We start from the raw sequence: 22,221 nt of genomic DNA, 5'->3' as shown, positions 1-22,221 counted from the left end.
AGAGCTGCCAGCTCTTTTTAGCTCCTTGAGAGCAGTTTCCCAGGGGATGCCATTCACTAATTCCTTACAGAGCTGAAAATTTGCTCTCCTGAAATTCAGAGTCCTGACCCTTCATCTGGCTCACATCCCTCAGGACTGAGGTGTTTGCAGTGTAGACATCTACAAGTCAATAAGTCACTCCGTTATTTTACAAGTAAGATCACATCAAAGAAACACAACTGGTGAAATGATTTTCTCCCCTTAACAGTCTGGCTAGAAACAGTCTGGCAGAAACATTGTGTTTGGAAGGTGAATTAAATTCTATAACAAGAGAATATTTAATTATTCAGACATGGCTCTGTAGGTCTGATAAAGCCCTTTCCATGTTGAAGACATATCAAGAACAGCATTTTTTTCTGCGTTCAGTGGCCCAGTACCACCGCAGAGAGTAACAAACAAACAAACATTTACTGTATGTGTGATCTTACAAAGAGAAAACATTAAAAGCTGGCATTTCTTCCTCAGGTGACAATTTTTCTTAGGAAGAAAGTTACTCAACTACATGAATCTCTTTTAGCACAGAGGAGTTCTCTATGTGAGTGATTTTGTCTTTTACCAGTGACCCCATATAGCAGGTTTCCTGCTTCCAGGGTTCTTGAGATTTTACCAGATTAACATTAGTACCTTTCATCTTGGAGTTCTGTTTTGATAATAACTTCACTGTATCTTTGCTTTGAGGGCTGCATTAATTATGAACAAGAATCATCCGGTATTTATCATTGCAGATACCACAGAAATCAGAAGATAATCATGATACAGATTAATTAACTGGGGGTGACCTGAATTGGTTAATAGCCTTGGTTCATTTGTAATTTTCTTATAAAATGGTCAAATGCTTGGTCACAGTCATAGGTCAAGCAATGCAAGATGTAGGATTGTCATGTTGGAAGTAATAACCCTAAGAAAACTGCATCGTGTTGCTGTGGATAACTAATTAAACACTATACCCTTTCTGAATGATTAATGTATCTGTCTGTCTCTGTTTTAATTAGCTGAGGATATCAGTCAAAAACAGCAATGTGATTTACCACTGAGCATTCAGCAATAATACAGCAATAATACAGCTTTGGTTTTGGTGTTCCCAATTCAAAAATAATACTGGAAAATATTGAATGCACAAGTGATCAGGAAAGGAGTTTTAAAAATATGAGTTGTATAATCTCTTAGAAATAGAGATTAATAATCTTGTACCCTGCAGAGAGACCTTTTCATAGTAAAAAGTCTGTTTAAGCAAGAGACAATGTAACATGATCCAGTGACACAGAGCTGAGCTGAAAAGTGAAACTAAAAACGAGATGCCCAACATTTAACAGTGACTGTTAACAATTCCTACTGCATGGCCTCAGCCAGAAGTTACAGCATTAATACAGGACTCACTCTGATTCTGTGACCTGGGCTACATAGGCTAAACAAGGTCATTTTAACAATCCCTTATGACCTCAAAGTTCCTGAATATAAATATTTGACCCTTGGATCTTCTTCTACCACTTTGGAGAAGTGATCCCTGATACTTCTAGGTTTTCAAGAATTATCTTCTTTGAGTCACTGCTATATGAACAGTTTCCTATGTCCTTGATGTGTGTCTTCCTCAAAATTTGAGACAACCAGAGGTCGTATACTCCTGAGCTGTAACACCACAAAAATTCAGTTAATAAACCCCCCACAAAATAATAAAATTGTCTCATTCTTAATACTTTTTGAGGAAACCTGTTTTGACCCCTGAACTTACAAGAAGTTCATGTAGTCCTGGAACCACTTAGACCAGGAATGTTTTTGCATTTAACATACCTGAACACTAGTCCACAAAAAAATGTTTGTGGTTATGATGAAACTTTATCTCATACCTCCAGTTACAGAGAAACTGATCTCTAGTTTCGGGTACTTTATGCTCTGGTCCTGGAAAAATTACATTCTCTCAGTGAAGATCTGCACAGAGCCAATACATACGGAGTGACTCATGGAGTATTTAGATTAAGCAGCTCAGGAAGAAACCTCGGAGTTCCCTGTGTTATGCCTCTGTTGCTCCAGAGTGGAAACACTACGCAGCTTGCACCAGCTCTGTGCTTTCAGTCCACTGAAACTGTGACCAGTGGTAACATAAATAGAAAACTCCCATGTAGTGACAGTGACACAGTCCTGCTGAAGTGGCAGTCCTGCTGAGTCACCTGCAGCAAACAGCAGGGATGGCTGTGCTTAACAAGGCGCCAGACCATGACATCACCCATGTCTGACAGGGTGACAGGCAGCCCTGGAGCACCCCAACCCCTGTGGGCCAACAGCCCCACGAGGAAAACAGCCCGTGGAGAAAAATTAACTCGACCTTGAGTTGGGAAATGTCTTTCCCAGGGGCTGTCCCGGTGAGACAAAGAAACGAGGTGAGGAAAGAGCCACGGAATGGTTTGGGTTGGAAGAGAGCTTAAAGATCATCCAGTCACAAGTCCCTGCCACGGGCAGTGACGCCTTCCACTAGGCCAGGCTGCTCAAAACCCCATCTAGCCTGGTCTTAAACCCTTCCAGGGACGGAGCAACAACTGGAGACTCCTCTTGTTTGAGTTAGGTCCTCACTTTGTTGCTTAAAACTAGAAAATATTATAGTCCTTGGTTATGTCAACCTAGAAATCGCGTCTGTCGTGACTGTCAATCGCGAAATCGTGACTGTCAATCACAAACCCCATCACAAGTTTTTAACGGGGCCAGTGGTATCTCCGCCCTTCAGCCCTGCACCCTAGGTCCTCAGCCCCTCAACCCCTCAGCTTTCAGTCCCTCAACCCTAGGCCACTCAGCCCAGAGCCCATCATCCTCCAGCACCTCATCCTTCCAACTCTCAAATCCCAGCCCCTCAGCTCCCACCTCTTATCTTTTATCTCTCAGTCCTGAGACCTCAGACCGGAGCACCACAGCTCTCAGCGCAAAGCCCCACCCTCAGCCTGCCCACTGCAACTTCTGCCGTTGTGATTGGTCATACTCTTTAGAGTGACAGGAGATTTAGCCAATCAAAGTGCGAAGAGTAGCGACGGACGGGGAGGGCTCCCGTGCGTGGCATCCAGCGCTCCTTCCCGCCCCTCGGGGAGGGACCGGGCGGTGCTGAGGGCGGGAAAGCGCCGCTGTCCCGAGGGAAGGAGCCGCTGCCCGCAGGGAAGGAGCCGCCCTGTCCTCGCTGTGCCATGGAGGACGTGCTGCCCTCGGGCCTGCTGGAGATCTGTCTGCTGGTCGGTGCGCCCAGAGAGCGGGTGCGGGCGCTGCTCCAGGTGAGCGGGGTTCGGGCGGGCGGTGCCAGTGCGTGGGGCTGGGTTTGTCAGCGCATGGAGCTGAAATGTCCCAACAGAAAGTTGTTTTGACAGGCGAACGTCAGAAAACCGGGGAGAATTTGGTAGCGGTGTGAGGTAGCTGCACTTTTCCGAACGTCTGAGTTCAGATGGAGAACTCACTGTAGGTTTAGATAAGCAGGGACAGCAAAATGCTTAACCATGCGTTCTTTAGTGGGTGTTACTCCACGTCCTGTCTTCCGCTGGAGAGAAAAGCAAAAGATTAAAGTCTGGTGACTTGTATCCTCAGGAAAACACGAGATCTAAATCCCTGTGAGCTCAAGTGTCCTGAGTTTGGCGTAACCTGAACCACTTGGATACGGCAGGAGGTTACTGCTTTGAATATGTGGTTTATAATTTGTTTATAATTATTCACTTGTGGGCTCACAATGACAGCCCTCCTCCTCCTGGTTCTGCTTGGTTCAAGTGTGCTGAGGGGTTTCTTCCACACCTACGAGCTGCCTCACAGTGGGAAGAGCTGTAGGAAGAGCTGTGGTGCCAGCATGTGCAAAAAAAAAAAGCCAGACAGCTCCCAGGGATCTCAGTTGCTCTGCTTGAACTTGAATTTGATTGCGCTCTAATAGCATTAGATAAAGAAGTCTTTGTTGGGTTTGTTGCTTGCTCACTCGCTCAGGAGACGGCTTTTGCTGATGTCAGCTTCTTAAGTGATAACAGCCAAGTAGAGGTTCACATTCCAGGATCTCATTCATGTGTACCTTCAGAATGGAGAAATAGTTCCTAAATGTCAGCACCAGACTTGTGAAATCAGTGTGCACATGGTGTTTTATCAGAAGCGTGAGAAGTGAACCCAAAGGAAGGGGAATTTCTTATTCGTTCCAGTTTGCTTAGTTTGTTCTCACTGCTTTCTGAAAGAAACCCTGTGGAACAACAAACAAGAAATCAGCTACAGAAAGCAGAAGCCATTCTGATATTTCAATTACCCTGCAGGTTCTGAATTGTCTCTTTGCTCAAGATACAAAAAGGTATCAGAAAAGAAAGTAGTCCCTTCTTTTGTTAGTATGAACTTCAGTAAAGTCCCTGCAAGCTGTTACACCATGGGGATTTCAGTCACTGTCTTAGGGCAGACTTGCAGATTTACTCCACTTCCTTTTCCTTCTGCAGCACTATCTACATGAGGAGAGTGGAATATGTTTTTATGGCTAATTTTAATGACTACAGAAATAAAAGACTTTACTGAGAGATGATAACATAACAACTAAAAGTGGTGGAATCCTGATAGTGCTTCAAATCGTGATCTTCAGTGTGTTGGTGTATTCTTAACTATACTGAAACATGGAGTGATAAAGCAAATTAAGTCAACAGGACTATGCTATAACCCACCCCCATAGTCAGAAAAGTTTTATATGACTGACCTGCTGTTGATGGGGACTCCAGGAAAAAAATAATTAAAAAAAGAGTAGTTTTTCACTGAAGCTCCTGAAACAGAATCTTCTGGGCTGTCATCCATTGCTTATCCTTATTGCCAGGAAAACTGTCACTGAGATTTTAATTTGAAAAGATCAGAGGCTGCTATTTTCAGCTAGAGATTTCTTTCTTAGCACTGGAAGTGTGTATTTTGTAAGAATGAAACGTACAGTAGTGATGCTTCTTTTCCCTAAGTTTTCTACAGCTATAAAGCTGGGTTTTGGTTTGGCAAGCATGTGCAAACTGTCCATGACATGTCTCAGATCTTTGACAGGTTCCATTGTGGGTTCTGTATCTGCCCACCACAGTCAGTGGTATAGAGGTTGTCTTGTGTTCTCTGGCGCTGCTGATGCAGACATTACTACCAAAACAATTTTTCCTGCTTGTAGTGCCTCCCTGGCTGTCAAAGTGCCTAAAAGAAATGAGGTGTGATCAGATTGAGCATCGGTCAGCAGTGTGTGCTTTTTGCAGTGAAAAGCACCTGGAAAAGCTTTAGAAGTGAATCCATGGGAACCCTGGGGATCAACAAAGCCAAGTGCAAGGTGCCGCCACTGATTCAGGGCAGTCCCTGCTATTGGTACAGATTGGGTGATGCAGGGAGCCCTGCCAAGAAGGACTTGGGAATGCTGGTGGATGAGAGGTTGGATATGCCCTGGCCATGTGCACTTGCAGCCCAGAAAGCCAAGCATGTCCTGGGCTGCTTCCAAAGCAGTGTGGGCAGCAGGTGAGGGAGAGGATTCAGCCCCTCTGCTCTACCTGGAGTGCTAATCCAGCTCTGGGATCCTAAGGACAGGAAAGACATGGAGCTCTTGGGATTGAGTCCAGAAGAGGGTCACAAAGACTATTAGAGAAGCACCTCTCATATGAGAAAAGGCTGAGAGAGTTGAAGCTGTTTGGTGTGGAGAAGAGAAGGCTCTGGGGTCACCTTATTGAGGACTTTCAGTACCTCAAGGTGCTCCAAGAGAGCTGGAGAGGGACTTCAGACAAGAGTATGGAGCAGTAGAACAGGGGGTAACGGCTTCAACTGACAGAGGGCAGGGTTAGTGTAGATATAAAGGAGAATTTTCTGTGAGGTTGATGAGGTACTGGCGTAGGTTGCTCAGGGAAGTTGTGGATGCACCAGCCCTGGAAGTGTTCAAGGTCAGATTGGGTGGGACTTTAGGTGTCTCAGTCTAGTGGAAGATGCCCCTGCCCGTGGCAGGAGGATTCAAATGAGATGATAATTTAAGTCCCCCTCAACCCAAGCTGTTGTGTGGTTTTTTGAAAAGTAACTGTGTAATGGCCTGCATCATCCGGACTGTGGCTCACAGGCAAAGGGAAGGGATTATTACTGTTATTGTTATTACTGAAAACCCTTAAGTTCACATCTGGAACACTCCCACATTTGGGTACCTTTGTACTGGAGAACTGCTGGCAAACTGGAGTGAGACTAGAAAAAGCTGCACTGAGGGCTGGGGCATAAGGGAGGAAGAATCTCTTTCCAAAGGGACTTCTGAAGTTTGACTGGATGAAACCCAGTGCAACCAGACCTAATGTCAGCCTTATCATTAGTTTGAGCAAAGAGTTGCACAAGAATCTGCAGAGATCATCCTACAATTGTTTGGGTTGGAAGGGACCTTAAAGATCACCCAGTTCCAACGCCCCTCCCGTGGCACAGGAACACTTTCCGCTAAACCGGCTTGCCCAGAGCTCCATCCAGCCTGACTTTGGACACTTCCAGAGGTGGAGCATCCACAGCTTCTCTGGGCAACCTCTTCCAGTGCCTCACCACACTGACAATAAAGAATTTCTCTTTAATATCTAATCTAAACCTGCCATCTGTTGATTTAAACCATTGCCTCTTGTCCTGTTACTACAACCTATTTGTCTTGCCCAATCTAATTTTTCTGAGGCTTCATACTTTCCCTGCCTAATTATTTGTTAAAGATACCAGTGCTTTCAGGATATTCAAAGTGAAATTAAGTTCTTCAGTGATGGGAAGAGGAGAATGAGGTCAAAGAAACACCAGGTAGCTGAAGTCATGCTCTCATTTGTGGTTTCAACACACTACTGTTTGTGTCTAAATAGTGCAGTCATTGTAAAAGTCTGTCTTGTATCGGTGTCCTTTTCAGCAGCGCTGTTACAGGAGCACCGTCAGCAAATGGGGATGGAATAAAAGCCCCCACTTCAGTTTGTAAGAAGCTATGTGTGATGCAAGGAGATTTGGTAGCAAGAAGCTACAAAAGGGAAGTATTTCAAAGTGAAGAAGTAACAGTAGCAGCAGAAAATATAAAACGTTCAAAGAAGAGCAGAAACAAGTGAATATTGTTCTGTTGCTGCCTGTTCACTATCCCTGAACTCAAGGAGTAAGAAAATGTGACTTTGGGCAAGACATTAATATGAGCTGACTCAAATGCTGGAGACTGAGTCAGTGGGTCAGCGACAGTGCTGACAGTGGGGAAAAATGGTCTTTAATGTCTCTGTAGTAGTTCAAGACATCAAGGATCTGCCATTTCAGGAGCTGTTAGGCTGTGAGGCCATTAAATCGCTGGCTGCCATCCAGCACTTTGGAACACAGAGATGCCTCAGTGTAAGTCAGGGATTGCCCTGTCAAAGCAGCTCTGTGTGAAAACCTCAGCGGGGCAAATCTGCCAATTTGAGATTGCTACTATTGGAGTACGTCTGCCTTTTTCTTGCGTAACAGCCTCAGGGCTGAGCCTTAGTTCTTAATTTCCTCCTGAAATGTTTAGCTGCATGTTAGTTTGAGGGTGATCACGGTGAATTTATCTATGTTTCCAGTTTCTTCACTGCCTTTGTCAGCTGCCAACTAAGGAAATGACACTTGAAATTCTCAGCATGCGAGGATGTGGCACTCAGGACCCCAATCTGTGATGTGCTTTTTAAAGTCACTGATATCTTTTGACTATCCCACTGGATACTTACCTGAACTCTTCTTTCCCACTCCAATTTACTTTTAGTTCAGGCTCTTTGTTCATGAAAAGTGTGGGTTTTCACCTCCTGTTTTTAGTGAAGTAGTTTCTCTAGAGTATCCTATTATAAATACGGTGTAGTTTATGGAATTTCAGATACCATAACTAATATATCAAGAAATATTCCTTCACTTTTTTCCTATGATACTCAAATGTGGAAAGAAAACTGTTAGTAGCTGTATGCTGGGATGTAAAAAGCAGGGTCCAAAACCTGGACAGTGGAAGATTGGCAACATAGCTTTCTATGTTGTAGCTATTGAGAAAAAAAAAAGATAGGGAAATGATGGGTGAGGCCAGCACTGGTTCTCAAGGAGCATCTTGCATCATATCTGGTGATAAAAGCAGCATGTATGCTTCACCTCATCTGAGTTTGAAGATGTTTACAAAAAGTTGAAAATGAAACAACTTTTTACCACAGTGGGGCTGGCCTTTCCTGTTTCCAAATATCCGTTGGTTAAACAAAGCTTTTACTTGTTTTTTTAACCTTGCAGGAAGAATTAAAGTTGCAATGAAGTAATTGGAAATGCAGCTACTTGGCTCGACTACATGGTCAAGAGTACAAAACTCTCTGATCTCTTCCTCCTCAGCTTTTCATTGCAGGGCAGTGAGGGCTTTCAGGCCAGTCATACTTTACAAAGCAGCTTGCGAAAAATGTTGTAATTTCATACGTGCTCTTGGGATACCTGTTCCATTGAGTCATCAGTATATGGAGAAATTCTCATGGCTTCAGTGTCCTAAACTTGTGTTTAGTGTAACAATGATCGTAGTTTTTAATTGTGCTTTTTTAATTGCCTTATAAAGTTAAGTGTTGTCTTGTGAAAGTCTTGTTCGTGTTGTTTGGGGTTTCTTTGGTACATGTTATTTATTCTGAGTTGAAAGGAAGCTTTTCCTGAAATTGAACAAAGACTTATCTAAGAGGCTCAGCTGTTTCTCTTTCTTTTCTTTTGTTTATTGCCTGGTTTCTCTTATTGCCCATGTTTATTTTAAGTATATCTTAACACTGAAAAGGAGGAAATATGGTATTTGATACTTGTTAGTTTCTTTTGCCAAAGGCATAATACTGATATGGGGCATTTTGAATGATGAAGGATTCCTTGCCTGCTAAAAATGTCCATTTTCCTTGCATTAACATGCATAAAAGAAAAACTTTAAAGGAAAAGTCAGTTATTTAGGAAGCAGAAAAATATATTCTAAACCCACAATTTTAGGAGTAAAGTAAAACCAGGGTTAAAAATTAGGAGAAAAACCCCACATATCAGGATGTGTGTAAACCTAGTGTTTGTTTTGTTTGTTGTTTTCTTTCTATAGAGCACTCAAAGAAAACTCAAAAATCTTCCTCCCCTTGATCCAGAAGTTCTGTCTGTATTTGTACCTCCGTTTATCAGCAGAGATGATGTTCAGGTGATTAATGCTGGTAATAACTTGAATAAAAGCAGACGCCGGTCCTTCCGAAAGAAAAAAGAGAGACCCAAGATTGAAAATGGGAAGAGCCTCAATGGGGAGCAGAAAGCACCTGACACAGAGGATGTGACAGTTCCAAAGGATATTGATCTTATTGCTTTGCCACAGCTCTGCTTCCCAGGTACGTGGGGGTTCACGCTTTTTGTTGAGAACTGTTTTAATGTAAATATTTCTTTACCCATAGTTCAGCTCTTATTTTTTAGCTCTTGTTGGTAAATCTTGGTTTGAGTGAAGTACAAACATGCACACAAGTGAAAAATTATTTTTCAACCCAAAATGGCTGAGTACTCTCTCACTTTTCATTTGGTGTTTTGGTATACCTGAAGTAGTGAATATTTCTTCCAGGTTTAATTGGAGAAATTTTAATATGCATGTCACTATTGCAGACCTTTTTAATATCTTGGGAGAAAATAAGTGATTTAAACCCATTCATTGTATTTTGTCACTGACAATAATTTCAGAATAATTTAATTTTTACTTCTTCAATAATGTGTAGCTTACAACCTCTGTAACAACCTTTAGTTCTAGTGGACTGTATCTTACATTTTAATCCCTTAAAATGAAACATTTCTCTAGAAATGAAGTGGCAATGTTCAGTATTTGTCATGAATTGTCTTTCTCACAGCTCTAGTTAAATATACAATTAAAAATATGGTTGCTGTCTTCATTTCAGGAGGACTTTATGTAACTTCTGAATCAAAAGAGGACCACATCCATTTCTTGGTCTTCACTGATGTCTGTGGTAACAGAACATATGGTGTTGTTGCACAGTACTACCAGTCTATGCAAGTATGTTATTTAACTCATTCTTCTATTAAAACATATTAAAATATATAAAAGCAAAACACTGTGAAAATAATGTGAGATTTAATTTGTCAGATTAGTTAACAGGTGTGTTTTTATGTTAGAAGGACAGAACAAATCATACTTTTATATTGTCATTTTAAATTAAGTACTTTGGAACACATTGCGTTAGGGAAAATTGTTACCGATTCCATTTAGGAGATTTGGATATTTAGGAGCAGACTTTATTTCCTGGATGTTTTTTGGTAAAGATTGTTCTTGCCAAACAACGAAAGATGTTCTTTCTAAATACATTTTGTGCTGAAATTCTGTTTAATACATGTTTTTAAAGTCTTGTAGGCTGACACTTTTCTGAAGACCTGAAGGGAGATAGACATTCAAATCCCTCTGAAATATGGAGGGAATTGGCTATCACATCTCTAAGGTGCTCAAGAAAATATCAGCCATAAATTCATGATTAACATAAAGATATTAATGTGCAGTTTTCTTGCAGGATGGCTCCACCTCCTCGAATGGGCAGGGCCATTGGGAACCTGCGCAGACTGGGAAGGTGCCTGCCTATTTTGTACCCTGTGCTGTTTGTGTTATATCCAGATACCCGTATTTTAGTGCCCTCAAGGATTGTCTCTCTTGGTAAGATTTGCTCCCCTGTGTGTTTCTGCTGGAAATGGCTGCAGGTTTTTAATACCTGGATTTGCTTGATGTGGTCAGGAGAGCTGTGTGATGCTAAAGCAATGGTTAGTTTCCTTTTAAAGTTGTGTGGGAGAGGAAAAGAAGAAATGCTATGTTGTTGTTGCCGAGACAGTAAGTGCAAATTCTGAATACCAAGGGAATTATTTATGATGTTGTCTTCATTTTCTTTGGGGGTTTTTGTTAATGTGTAGGGAATGGATATTTTACAGATATTGGGGTTTTTTTGGAAGAGGGTTAACTGTAATTTTGCCACTCTTATGAAAATCTCTTTCAAAGCACAAAAAGCTTTTTATAATGCACCAAATAAATGTCAGAATAACGTGAATATATGTATTAATAAGCAGTTAATGACACTTTAGGGAAATAATCCAAGTCACTTGAGGAAGTGGAGTGCTTACTTGGGTGTTGTAGAACTAGGAGAGAAATTCTTAGGATACACTGGTTAGAAACAATCAAATACTCTGCAGTATAGATGATTTAAACGATAAGTGAACAAGGGTCTATCTTATTATTAAGTAATTTCACATATTTTGAGGTTACTTTATTAAATTACAAAGATTTATTTGCATCTATTTTGGATTAAAACCTCTCACATTGGGGAACCTGTCTGTGTACATTGGACGTTACTCTGTGTCTTCACTTTGGACCTGTTGTCCAGTGGTAGAAGGGGTTTTCTTCCCTATATTTTAGTCAACCTTTCTAGAGTCAAGTCTGAATCCTGTTGCAGGTATTTGCTTCTTGTACATAAGTTGAAAGATATTGAGGTGTTGGGTTGGAGCTTGAGTCTTCCCCTTTGTTCTGCTGGTGTTCATATCCTGAGCAGAGGAGCAAGGGAGCACTCCCTGGGTACCAGCTGAAATGAGCCATTAAATGCTACCAAGAAAAATGAAATTAAAAAAAAAAAATAAAATTTAATGGAAACCTAATCAGTTGAGTTTCCAGTGCCGTGGGAAATGCAAACACCAACCTGGCTCCTGACCAAATGAGACCTGAGCACTCATTTCCCCACCCCATGCACCTCTTCTTCCCTGTGCTGTGGAGCTCAGACTGGCTTTCCATGGGCTGCATGAAGAGAGCTGTGGAGGAGCAAAGTGGTGCCTTCCTCCTGGGCATTTTAGACATTGACTCAAAAAGGCTGTGAGATCAGAAATGAGTAACTCTGGCAGCCCTCTTAAGGGCATGTACCTCTGCTCTGTCATTTTTAAAGCATTAGTGAAGGGGTTTGACATGGACAAGGGACTTCAGCATGATGGAAATAGGATGTGCACAGGTCAGTGTGAAATCAAAATAAATGTTCAGTGAAATAAAAAGGAAATGTTTGTTTTCCTTTCTCCTTTCCTGCCCAAATGACCTCACCCCCTTCTCCCCGCCTTTATATTTAAGTGTATTACATCAGCCCTTGGTATTGCAGGAACTGATTCACCGCTGCCTTTTAGAAGTCTCAAATCTCAAGTCACTGCTAATTTGCATATGGAGCTCTTCCAGCTGTGGCTACAGCTATGTCTACTGTTTCCATCCAGCTTTAATAGTGGGATTCCTGCTGCTTTTATTCAGTGAAATCAGCCTGTGAGAGGGCTCACCTCACACCAGCTTTCCACTGGGTGGGGAATAGTGTGGATTCAGCTTGACAGTTACAGTACTCATCAGTGGTTTATGCAGAGTATTCATAAGTGAGTAATTTCTTCTCTGAAGTGTGACATCTCTGAGCTGGGAGAAGCAGTCAATTGGCAAATGGATTTTAAAAGAGCCCACTGAGGGAAAAGTGGGAAAATCTTCAGAACAACCATGGAAAATTCCAGATGTGGTAAAAATGTTTTTAGTTCTTGTGTCTGTTTAGATAGAGTTAACCCTCTAGATGTGCTTCTGCCTCTAGGTGGATATTTTAAACTTTATAATTATTTAAACATTATAGTTAAACACCTCTGCCTTGATCACATATAACATATAGTAGGGTTTGGCTCCTATTTAGAATATTTATGTCCACAGATGGCTTTTCTCTTTTGAGTCTGTACTGGTTTCTGAGAGGTGTTCAGATTGATCAGCACCCTACAATCTATGCTTAAGGTGATTTGCAAATGTGTGAATAATGATAGGGAAGTTCAAGAGGACAATAACTTTCCATATTAGTCTTGCGTGTTGTCCTGCTTTTTTAACGGGAAATTTTCACACAGCTGCACTGCTCTTCTCCTTTTTTTGCTGCTGCATCTGTGAGATGGGAGTGTGTGTAACTGGAAGGAGGGGGTGGGGAATGCCAGAGACTGAGCTGAATTTGGTGTTGGCATTTCCCACGGTACTGGAAACTCAACTGATTAGGTTTCCATAAAATTCTGTTATATTTATTTATTTATTTATTATTTTAATTTAATTTTTCTTGGTAGCATTTAATGGCTCATTTCAGAATGTCTTCCCTTCTGGTTTTGGTGTCTTGTTTTTTTTTTTTAGAAAAAGTGTTTCCCTGTGCCAGAGTACCGTAGGGTGGAGAGAAGGGAAGGGGTGGAGGAGAGGTACAAGTTTTCCTTATTTTGGTTGTACCACTGAATTGTTTCCATGTGGCATGAAACAGTTGCTAGAGTGTGTGGCTGTTTTGAATATAACATAAACAATTGCAGCCAAGACCTCTATGAGATCTTTTGAGTGTAGTGCCCTGTACAGCTGGAGATGTTCTGACTTTTTGGGACATTGCACTGACGTTGTATTTCTGTAAACCAGAAAGGGAGCTACTGTGTTAAAATAATTAAGTGTTTCCATTGCTCGAATGTACTCAGGTAGCACTGCCTCTTATACTTAACAAATAATAACACCTTCAACAGCACACTTGTATCCTTGGTATGCTGCAGAGGTGTTTTGCAGGATGCTTCAACTGATTAATCATTCTCCAGTCAGGAGATCTGAAAGCACTTGCTCTGGTGGACCTGAAACCACCTATTTCTGGAGTGTAGGCCTTTCATTGTGATACTTAGTGCAAGAATGCTGTTCCTTCTGAAGATCTGGTGTTGAAGTAGCATCTAAAGGGGTTCTGCTTCCATTCACGATGGTTTTTTGCAGCAAAGTTTCCTTTTCCTCCAGAACTCTGTGTATAGATTATTGTCATCAGTACCTAAAGTGCACAGAATTGCTTATAGGTGAGGTGGTACATGTTTTCAGTCAGAACAGTCACCAAAAGTGTTTGGGTGGTGGTTTTTTTTTGTTTTGTTTTTTTTTTTTGTTTTTTTTGTTTTGTTTGGTTTGGTTTGGTTTTGGTTTTGGTTTTGTTTTTTTTTTACGTAAGCATTCCTCAATAAAATCCAGGTTCCTACACTTTTTCAAGTGGCAGAGTAGAAATCACAACAGAAAACGGAACCAAGCTGAGATGCACAGGCAACATCAAGCTATAAATCCATGTAGATGCTTTGAACTGCAAGGGAATCTGCAAGCTGTCATCATAGTAATGAACATCTTTGTATTCTGTGCCATTAATTTTATAACTAATTTCCATATTGCTAACACACAGTTCTTCCAAATCCAGAACATTTTGTGTGGCGTGTGTCTGCCTTTCTCCAAAGCAAGCAGATGTGCACCTAAAAGGTTTCACAGCACGGTGGCTGTTGGATTATTCTACATTTTTTGAAAAGGTTCCGTTTAACTTGAGAGGTTTTGGCACTTTGCACATGGAGTATTACCTCAATCTGTTATACTGCATGAAAAGTGAAATATTCCTGGCAGTAATCTCCTGGATGAACTCCTGTCTTGGATGGATGAATAGGCTCCGTTCAAACAGTAAATCTTCAAACCTATGTATTCATCCTTTCAGCTGCCTTGAGAAAAGGTGGGAGTGTGCAAATAGCTCCCAGCACTGAGGTAGTACAAAGGGCTTATTCTGAGCTGCCCTTGCTTTCTGAAACACCTGTCTGTGGACAGTTAATAGCTGTAATGAAAGGTTCATAAACTCCTAAGCTCTCCACTTGAGTGTTTCAGAGATTACTTCATTTATTTCTGCAGATGTTTGCAGTGCAGAGCTGTCAGCTAGCAGTTAGACTGCATTAATGGGCGCCATGTCCTGATTAGGGAGCTCTGACTGTCCTCTCTGTGCATCTGCTGCTTTCTCAGTCACATTGCTTCTGTGACGACATTTACTGGATGTCTTGATAAAAGCTTTTTGTCTCAAAGGAAAGAAAAAAAAAAGCCAGGTCTGCTTACTCTGTTGGGCCAAATCTGAGGCATCACTGAGTGTGACAAAGTATTTGTTTAAATCGATGGTCTGGTTTTCTTTGATAATTCTTAAATTCCACTTTCTCTGCACCCCTGAAGAGCTGATGGACTTTTTGGGAATATGTATGTAACAGCCCAGGACTTTCTTCAAACAGGAAAACAGTGAATTTAAATATTTCATTTAAAAGTGCAGTAATATATGAGAGAATGTACTTTTTTTTTCTGGAATCTAAATGCTTTACGCAAATAGGGTGTTCTGGATCCTTAGATATCTCTTGACCTGTTCAGTTGCTTCCTTCCTGAAGAGCAAGTGTTCTTCTGCAGGAAACCAGTAAAATTGCAAACTGAAGTAAAACTTCAAGGGAGAAGACAACCATCTTCAGTTCCTAGTTTCTGTATATATAGATTTGCAGGTCTAGATTTCTGATTTTATAAAGATTTGGGTTTTTTGCTATAAATGTGCAAGTGTGTCTTCTATTGAACAAAATGCCCTTTGTGACCACAAATACCTAAATTGATAATTGTTACATTTCAGAAATGCTATGGGAATTCATAGTTTTCAGTCTTGATAGTGTGTATGTTTAAATGTTCCAGAATCGATTTGGTGTATAATATAAACCATGTGACCTTTGATAGAGTAATACAGTTTTAAAGCAGAAACATTTGGCAGGTTTGCACAAATGTTCTTATTCTTTGTGTGGGCAGGAATGACAGCAAAGAGCAGTGTCCATACAGGCCTAAGCTTTAAGCTAAATATTGCTCTTGCTTTACATTCCTCTGCAGTCAAACTCAGGTCTACAACCTCTCTTTTCCTCTGGTGCTGTTTCCATCTCAGAGCTGGTATCTGATGCTTGGGATGATGACACCAAGGCAGCGTTGCAGCTGTGGGTGTTGGTTCCCCAGTCTCTATAAGACACTTGCTGTAGCTACCTCACCATCTCACCTCACGTATGGTTTCCTTTGGCCATCAAACCACTGTGTCCTCTGATGGATATAATGCAGCAGTATTTTATGCATGGGAGTACAAAAAATCTCTGCTTCTGACACAGCAGCATCATTAAAATTTAATGAAGCTGCTCAAGTATCTAATAAATTAGAAATTAATTAGCTGAAATAATAAGCTTCATTACTCCTAATAATTTTTTTCTAGATTATCAGCAGAAAGAGTTTTTTGTATTTGGATGTTACTATTGATAAGTAATTTCCTATCATTTAATTACAGCTTACTAGTGCAGCTACGACCTTTCAGGGATTTAGATGTCGAGGAGCACATAAAAGAATTTGCAGCAAAGCTGTTTTTAATCCCCAGCCCACCACCAGGACCACTCCACTTGGTAATTACTCCTCCTGAATTTCATAATGATTTCAACATTATGTCTTCTAAGATACTAAGATGCTGTTTTCAATAAACGGGGTGACATTCATGAGTGTCAGGTCAGAGATTACTTGGTGATGTGAAGCTGATGTCAGTACCTGTGCTTTAAAAGGCAGGCTATGCATTATTAGCAGAGAAAATAACAGCGTGACCAGGGTTCAGGCTGGAGTGCTGGCATACCAGTCATGTGCTTTAGTTTTCAATGCTCCTCTGGGCAGGCTTTGGCTCATGCCAACTATTTGTGGTGTGAGATGATGCCTGGGCAGGTCTGGGAGCAGCAGAACAGTGTGTAGTGGATGAAATGTCTGCTGCCTGGATAAAACCAAGCTGAGAGGGGAAATTCACATCAACATTTGTATTCAGTGCTGTGTATTTGTTCCTTTCTGACCCTTCCTGAGTCAAGCCAGATGTCAGCTGGGTCAATGATTCCAGCACACACTGTTATCTACTGCAGTGGCTTCTAGGGAAGCAGAACTTCAGCCATGGCCTTCTCCTTAGCTGCTTTCCTTGACCCTGGGATGAGGTGTTAGGAGTGAAGGAAAAATAGCAGAGCTGAAAAATATCTGAGTGATTGGCTAAGCCAGCTGTGAGTGCTGAAATATGCCCAGAGATTTGAGCTGAAATATCTGAAACACTGAGACCTTGTTTCTTTTGGCTTGTTTTATTTTCTTAGCATGAAAACCTATGCTCACTTATTTTGTTCATTTTTTTTCTATTTCCTCTATGAGTTTTATCAGTAATTTTGATTTCCCAGCTGTATCTAAAAATATAAATTCAATGATTTTGTTATGCTTATAATAAAGCAAGTTTAATTCTGATAAAGATGTTTTGAAAAAAAATTTACTGGCCAATCATCCTATGAGATTGAGAAGAGACAAGTCCAGATTAATCTTTCATACTAGTAATGATGTCTTTGAATATTTCCCTCTCTTTTTATTTCACTTTTCTGCAGTATGCAGATACCTATCTTCTTGCTCTCACTAAAAGTTAATATTTTGTAGTTGGTACTAAAATGCTGAATTAAATGTGCTGTGGGAATATTTTCATTGAGCTGTAAACAGAGACCATCTGTTATTACAGGTATTTCATATGAAACCCCTTCAAATAATAATTCCTTCTCGAGAGGATCCAGACAGTCCAATTATTGACTTGAATCTCCATCTTCCATTGCTGTGTTTCAAACCAGAGCAGGTGCTGCAGGTAAAACCAACTCATACTTTAAAATGTTTTAGAGATTGACAGTACCAGTAATTTGTAGTTTATGAAAAATCAAGACGTTTATTTACTCAAAAAACTTTATAAACCAAGGAATTCAGAGTAGTCTTAGTTCTGAATATTAGAGCTATGGCACAATAGACTATACTTCTTCTTAAGATATTTTGTTATTTGCAGACCAGATTAGATTAAGGCATATTGCATTTCTTTGCCTGTGGTCTAGAGATAGGTGCTATATTTCTTAACAATATATTTTAAAATGTAACTATAAGCTTATGTAACTATAAAAATATATTTTAAAATGTAACCCAAGCCAATTGACAGATCTTATTTTGAATTTTCAATACTTGCATTTCTACAAGATTTATAATGATATTTTTCATGTTTAAGAAAGGAGCCTGTGGGAAGGATTGATGACAATTGACGCTCTCATACAATTAAGGTGTAAATGATGTGGAGATACAAAAAGCTATTTGCAAAGAATTTTTTTTCAGTTCTTCACAGACTCTTACATTAATATTGCCTGGAGCGTTCTTTTGTAGGTTTCCTGATCCAACTCCCTTCTCAAAAGCCACCTGTGAAGTTAAATGAGGTTGTTTAAGGTCATCAGTATTATCTGAGCCACTTTCTCTAAGAAACCTCCTCAATCATGAGAGTTGGCAGTTCTGCATTATTTTTGGGGGCTTTAGCCCACACATGCATGTTATGAATCAAAGTATCTCAAATCCTGAATGGTGCAGCTGATGCATCTTGAAATGGACACTACTTCATTTTATCGATCTGTAAGGTAGCTACTAAAAATCTCACAGATGAAACATTTGCATTTCTAGTGTGTTCTAGATACCTCTTTGCAAATATTTAACATTCTGGGTTTGTTTTCCAGATTATGACCTGCATTTTGACTGAGCAGAGAATCGTTTTCTTCTCTTCTGACTGGGCTCTGCTGACACTCATTGCTGAATGCTTTATGCTGTACCTTCATCCTCTTCAGTGGCAGCACACTTTTGTGCCTATTCTGTCCCGGCAAATGCTGGATTTTGTGATGGCTCCAACGTCTTTTCTCATGGGATGTCATATTGATAATTTTGATGAAGTGAGCACGGTATGTTTTACACTATTACCACTCCTGAATTTACTTGCAGTGCATTTCTCCCCTTCCATATTGGAGCATATTATATTGCTAAGTGTTCGTGTACTGGGATTAACATCCGTTAAGGCAACTGCATTTATTTTTCTTCAATGTAATTGTTCAGTTATTCATACATTTCTCTACTGTGGAAAAAATTTCAGTCCTTTTCTGGTTTACCTCCTTGATGAAATTAATTGTCTGAGGAGTATGTAAATGAGAAGTAAATATTTTCACAATATATGTACAGTCATTCTATTTTCTTTTGTTAAAAGGAAGGTGAAGATTTAATTCTAATTAATATAGATAATGGAGATATTTCACATTCAAAAATGGTTGAAGAAGAACTTGAGATTCCAGATGTTCCAGCACAAGCAGCAGAAGCTTTCATAAAAAGGTGACAAGATCTTGAAGATGTTTATCTTAGTGCATAAATCATGCTTGATGTTCCAAGTATTTTATTTTTTCTTATTTATTATTATTATTTCATTCATATAAACCCCACTGTATTTTAAAAAAAGAAAATTGAAAATTTCAATTAATTAGTATAGAAGTGGCTTTAAGCAGTCATAATCACCAAATTATTTTGCAACAACTGGAATGCTTGTTTCTTTTTTATTATTGATACAGATTATACTCTGAACTTTGCAAAGAAGACTGAGTGCACTGTGATTGAATTAAGTGGGGCTCCCTGGAATCTTGTTAGCTTGTCAGCACTTGTAAATCAATCTTGCACTTCTCTAGCTGTAAGATGCAAGGGGCCTAAATGACTTTTTTTTTTTTTAAGGTATGGAAAAAGTTGTTGGTGTTAGGATGTAAGTTAATAGTTTTCTTCTGTGTGTAGAGTGGAGGGTCTGCAGCTGCACTTTGATCTGGAGCTCTGCCATCTCCGAGCCAGCACAGAACTTGGTGAGCTGCAAACCTGCAGGAGGGCTTGGCAGCAGAAACTGAACATGGATGTGCAGCAGACCATGTTGCAGTTAATTGTTAATATCTTCAGGTAAGTGGGTGTAGTATTTTCTATTATAAGAGCATGTGGTACTGGTTAAGACACTTTAAGCATCAATGAAAATATTCTCATTTTGTCTTACTTTATAGGTATTTTGTAGAGCTCAGGTTTTGTTAGGGAATATGAGAAGGAGGTCCTGTAGCATGATGGAATATGAGTCATTGATGTATATATACATTGCTAGAATATCTTAAATAAAACCCCTCCGATTTTGAGCTTGTCTTTTGTAGGAAGATTTCAGGAAGAGAAGAGTAGTCCTTGGAAAAGCTTAGGGCCCAGCAGGGATATCAGTCAAGTTTTGGTCACTCTTGCTAGAGGCACATGAATTCAAGCCAGGACAGGGTAGAAGAGCTGAAAGCAGGAAAAACAGTGCAGAACACCTAGGTGTGTTTGGAATGAGAGTGGATGAGATACCTGAAGAGTGCAATACCTGAGAATGAGGGAGGGAGAGGAGCTGTTTGAGCTCAAGGACTAAGTGTTGGCACAAGAAGGGACAATTGGCCAGGAGCTGGACTCGTTGATCCTTGTAGGTCCCTTCCTACTCAGGGTATTCCATAATTCTGTGGTAAGAAATGTGGGGTATTGGCTGTGTTTGGGACTGGCACTTTAATAATGATGTGGCCTCTTGCTGGAGGTGGTTCTTCCCTTAGGATCAGCTACTGAATTGCTCCCAGGAATTCTCCTTGACACTTTCAGTCAGAGAAGGTGCTGGTTTAATTTACAGGTGTCTGTTACTGGATCAGCTTAAGGAGTGTTCCTGCAAGTGTCTGTACCCTCCAAGAAGGGCAGTAGCTGCTTGGTGTGGGGAATAGAACAGCCTTTACAGATAGCCGATTATGGAAACTGAAATGCATTTATTTCCACAGTGGGATTTTGTGGATTTCAGTGTTTGGCAACAATAATTCCAGACAAGGATGAGGAGAAATGAATTTTTGCTCATAACAGCTTGAACTCTTTAATGCACTAAACATTTGGCTGCAAAAAATTGCTCTCTGAGAGGTGATAGGTATCACAAAGGGGTTGATTCTTTTGCTTTCTTTCTCCTTTCCTTCAAACTTTTTCTTTGTTCTTTTTTCAGCCTTGCTTCTTCTATCTTCTAACTCTACCAGCATCGAGGAGTGGAGGAAAGTAACTCTCCCATGCAGTTGTGCTGCCAGTTGTTCTGTCTTCAGCAAAGCACTGTAGTGATTTTGTGTGTGTGTAGGTTCCATGTTTAAAGCAGACAGTGCTAAATTATATAGAATTACATTGAACTATGTACTTTTATTGACTATACTTTTCCCTGACCCCATATGGTTGGATGAACTGTTAACAAGATGTAGTAAGAACCGTGTTTTTCATGTGCCTGTTACAGATGCAATGTGCTGGGACAGTGTGAGGTCAGGTCACATATTTCAAATTGCCCATGATATGTGCACTTGTCTTCTGTGCTCCAATGGGTTGTGTGTGATTCAGGAACTGTATATGTAAATGGAATTCCGGGATTGGAGCCTAAGTCATGATTTACACAGATTCTCCCTCATGACTTACTAAATCTCACAGAGTGTAAGTGAATTTGGCAGCAGATAGCCTACCTTACTTCTAAAAATTTTGATTTTTTTTCTATGATTCAGTAACCAGACTTGTTCATCAAAACTGAGTTTGCCTTCTGATGCTGCAGCACATTTCTATTTTGTCTTCTCATGCTGCAGCATATTTCTAGTAGTACCAGTGGGCTGCTGCTATTGCAGAAGTTACTGCTATTGCAAAAAAAACTTGTACACAAATCTCCAAGCAGATTTATCTATTTATTTATTTTTTTCTCTCCAGGGAGGTAAAAGATCATCTAAATTATGAACACAGAGTGTTTAACAGTGAAGAATTTCTGAAAACAAGGGCAATCGGAGACCAACCGTTCTACAAAAAGGTAAATTCAGTGCTGTGATTATCTGTTATTAATAAATTTGTATTTTAGGATTAATGCTAATATCTGGAAGAACTAAAAGGAACCTCTTAATATAACCTAAGGAGAGAAAACAATTGGAAAATTTTGACCAGGATTTCAGATGAATAGAAATAATTAAAATATTTTCAGCAGCAATTTCTAATGCTAAAAATGAAATGGTAGCAATTTCGTGAATTGAAATTTAATATTAGTTTAAAACTCAGGTGTACATATTTAAGATGAGCTTTGAGCAGCTGACTCATTTAAATACCAAATAACAAAGGGAAGGTTTGCTTTCAAGTGAATTTTAGAAAATAATACAATATGGAGTAGTTATTAGTGGTCTCTGGAATTGTATTAGGAAAACTCAAAAAAGTCCATTAGAAAGGACTAAAATTTAGAATCTCCTGGACATACAATTGCTAGCAAAATCTGCCACCTACTGGAGGAATACTGGAATCCTAATGCTTTTGGAAAAGCTCTTTTACATTACTAAACCATACATCAGTGGATTATTAAGAGGCATTTAAACATTTATATAATAGACATGTTGTATTGCCTCAGATCCTAGATTTCACCTTGTTTAACTGTGCAGTGATGAGAGGTGGTGGCTTTCCCTCTTTTTAATTCACACCTGGAATATTTTTGTGGTGTCCTTTATCCTAAAAGTAGCAATTTCATCTTTTAG

The 22,221-nt window shown here is 40.1% G+C and overlaps 1 protein-coding gene across 3 annotated transcripts in view; it reads left to right on the top strand.

The window, feature by feature from the left end:
• Nucleotides 1–3,110: 3,110 nt before the first annotated feature.
• DENND3 (DENN domain containing 3) overlaps nucleotides 3,111–22,221 on the top strand; it is a 31,629-nt gene continuing 12,518 nt past the window's right edge. Inside the window, exons 1-10 of one of the 3 annotated variants that reach the window (XM_040069389.2) lie at nucleotides 3,111–3,287; nucleotides 9,047–9,320; nucleotides 9,873–9,988; nucleotides 10,497–10,636; nucleotides 16,107–16,218; nucleotides 17,340–17,459; nucleotides 18,358–18,576; nucleotides 18,876–18,997; nucleotides 19,445–19,600; nucleotides 21,419–21,515. In XM_040069389.2, coding sequence (XP_039925323.1) covers nucleotides 3,204–3,287; nucleotides 9,047–9,320; nucleotides 9,873–9,988; nucleotides 10,497–10,636; nucleotides 16,107–16,218; nucleotides 17,340–17,459; nucleotides 18,358–18,576; nucleotides 18,876–18,997; nucleotides 19,445–19,600; nucleotides 21,419–21,515 — 1,440 coding nt within the window. In that variant the 5' untranslated portion in view covers nucleotides 3,111–3,203. Of the gene's footprint in view, nucleotides 3,288–9,046; nucleotides 9,321–9,872; nucleotides 9,989–10,496; nucleotides 10,637–16,106; nucleotides 16,219–17,339; nucleotides 17,460–18,357; nucleotides 18,577–18,875; nucleotides 18,998–19,444; nucleotides 19,601–21,418; nucleotides 21,516–22,221 lie in introns of those variants that run through there. The other 2 variants (XM_058421655.1, XM_040069413.2) reach the window with 2 other exon arrangements.

This window comes from Hirundo rustica, chromosome 1, assembly GCF_015227805.2.
Source record: "Hirundo rustica isolate bHirRus1 chromosome 1, bHirRus1.pri.v3, whole genome shotgun sequence".
Classification (NCBI taxonomy): Eukaryota; Metazoa; Chordata; class Aves; order Passeriformes; family Hirundinidae; genus Hirundo; species Hirundo rustica.
Note: the sequence above shows the minus strand (reverse complement) of the source record. Positions and strands in the feature narration are given on the sequence as shown.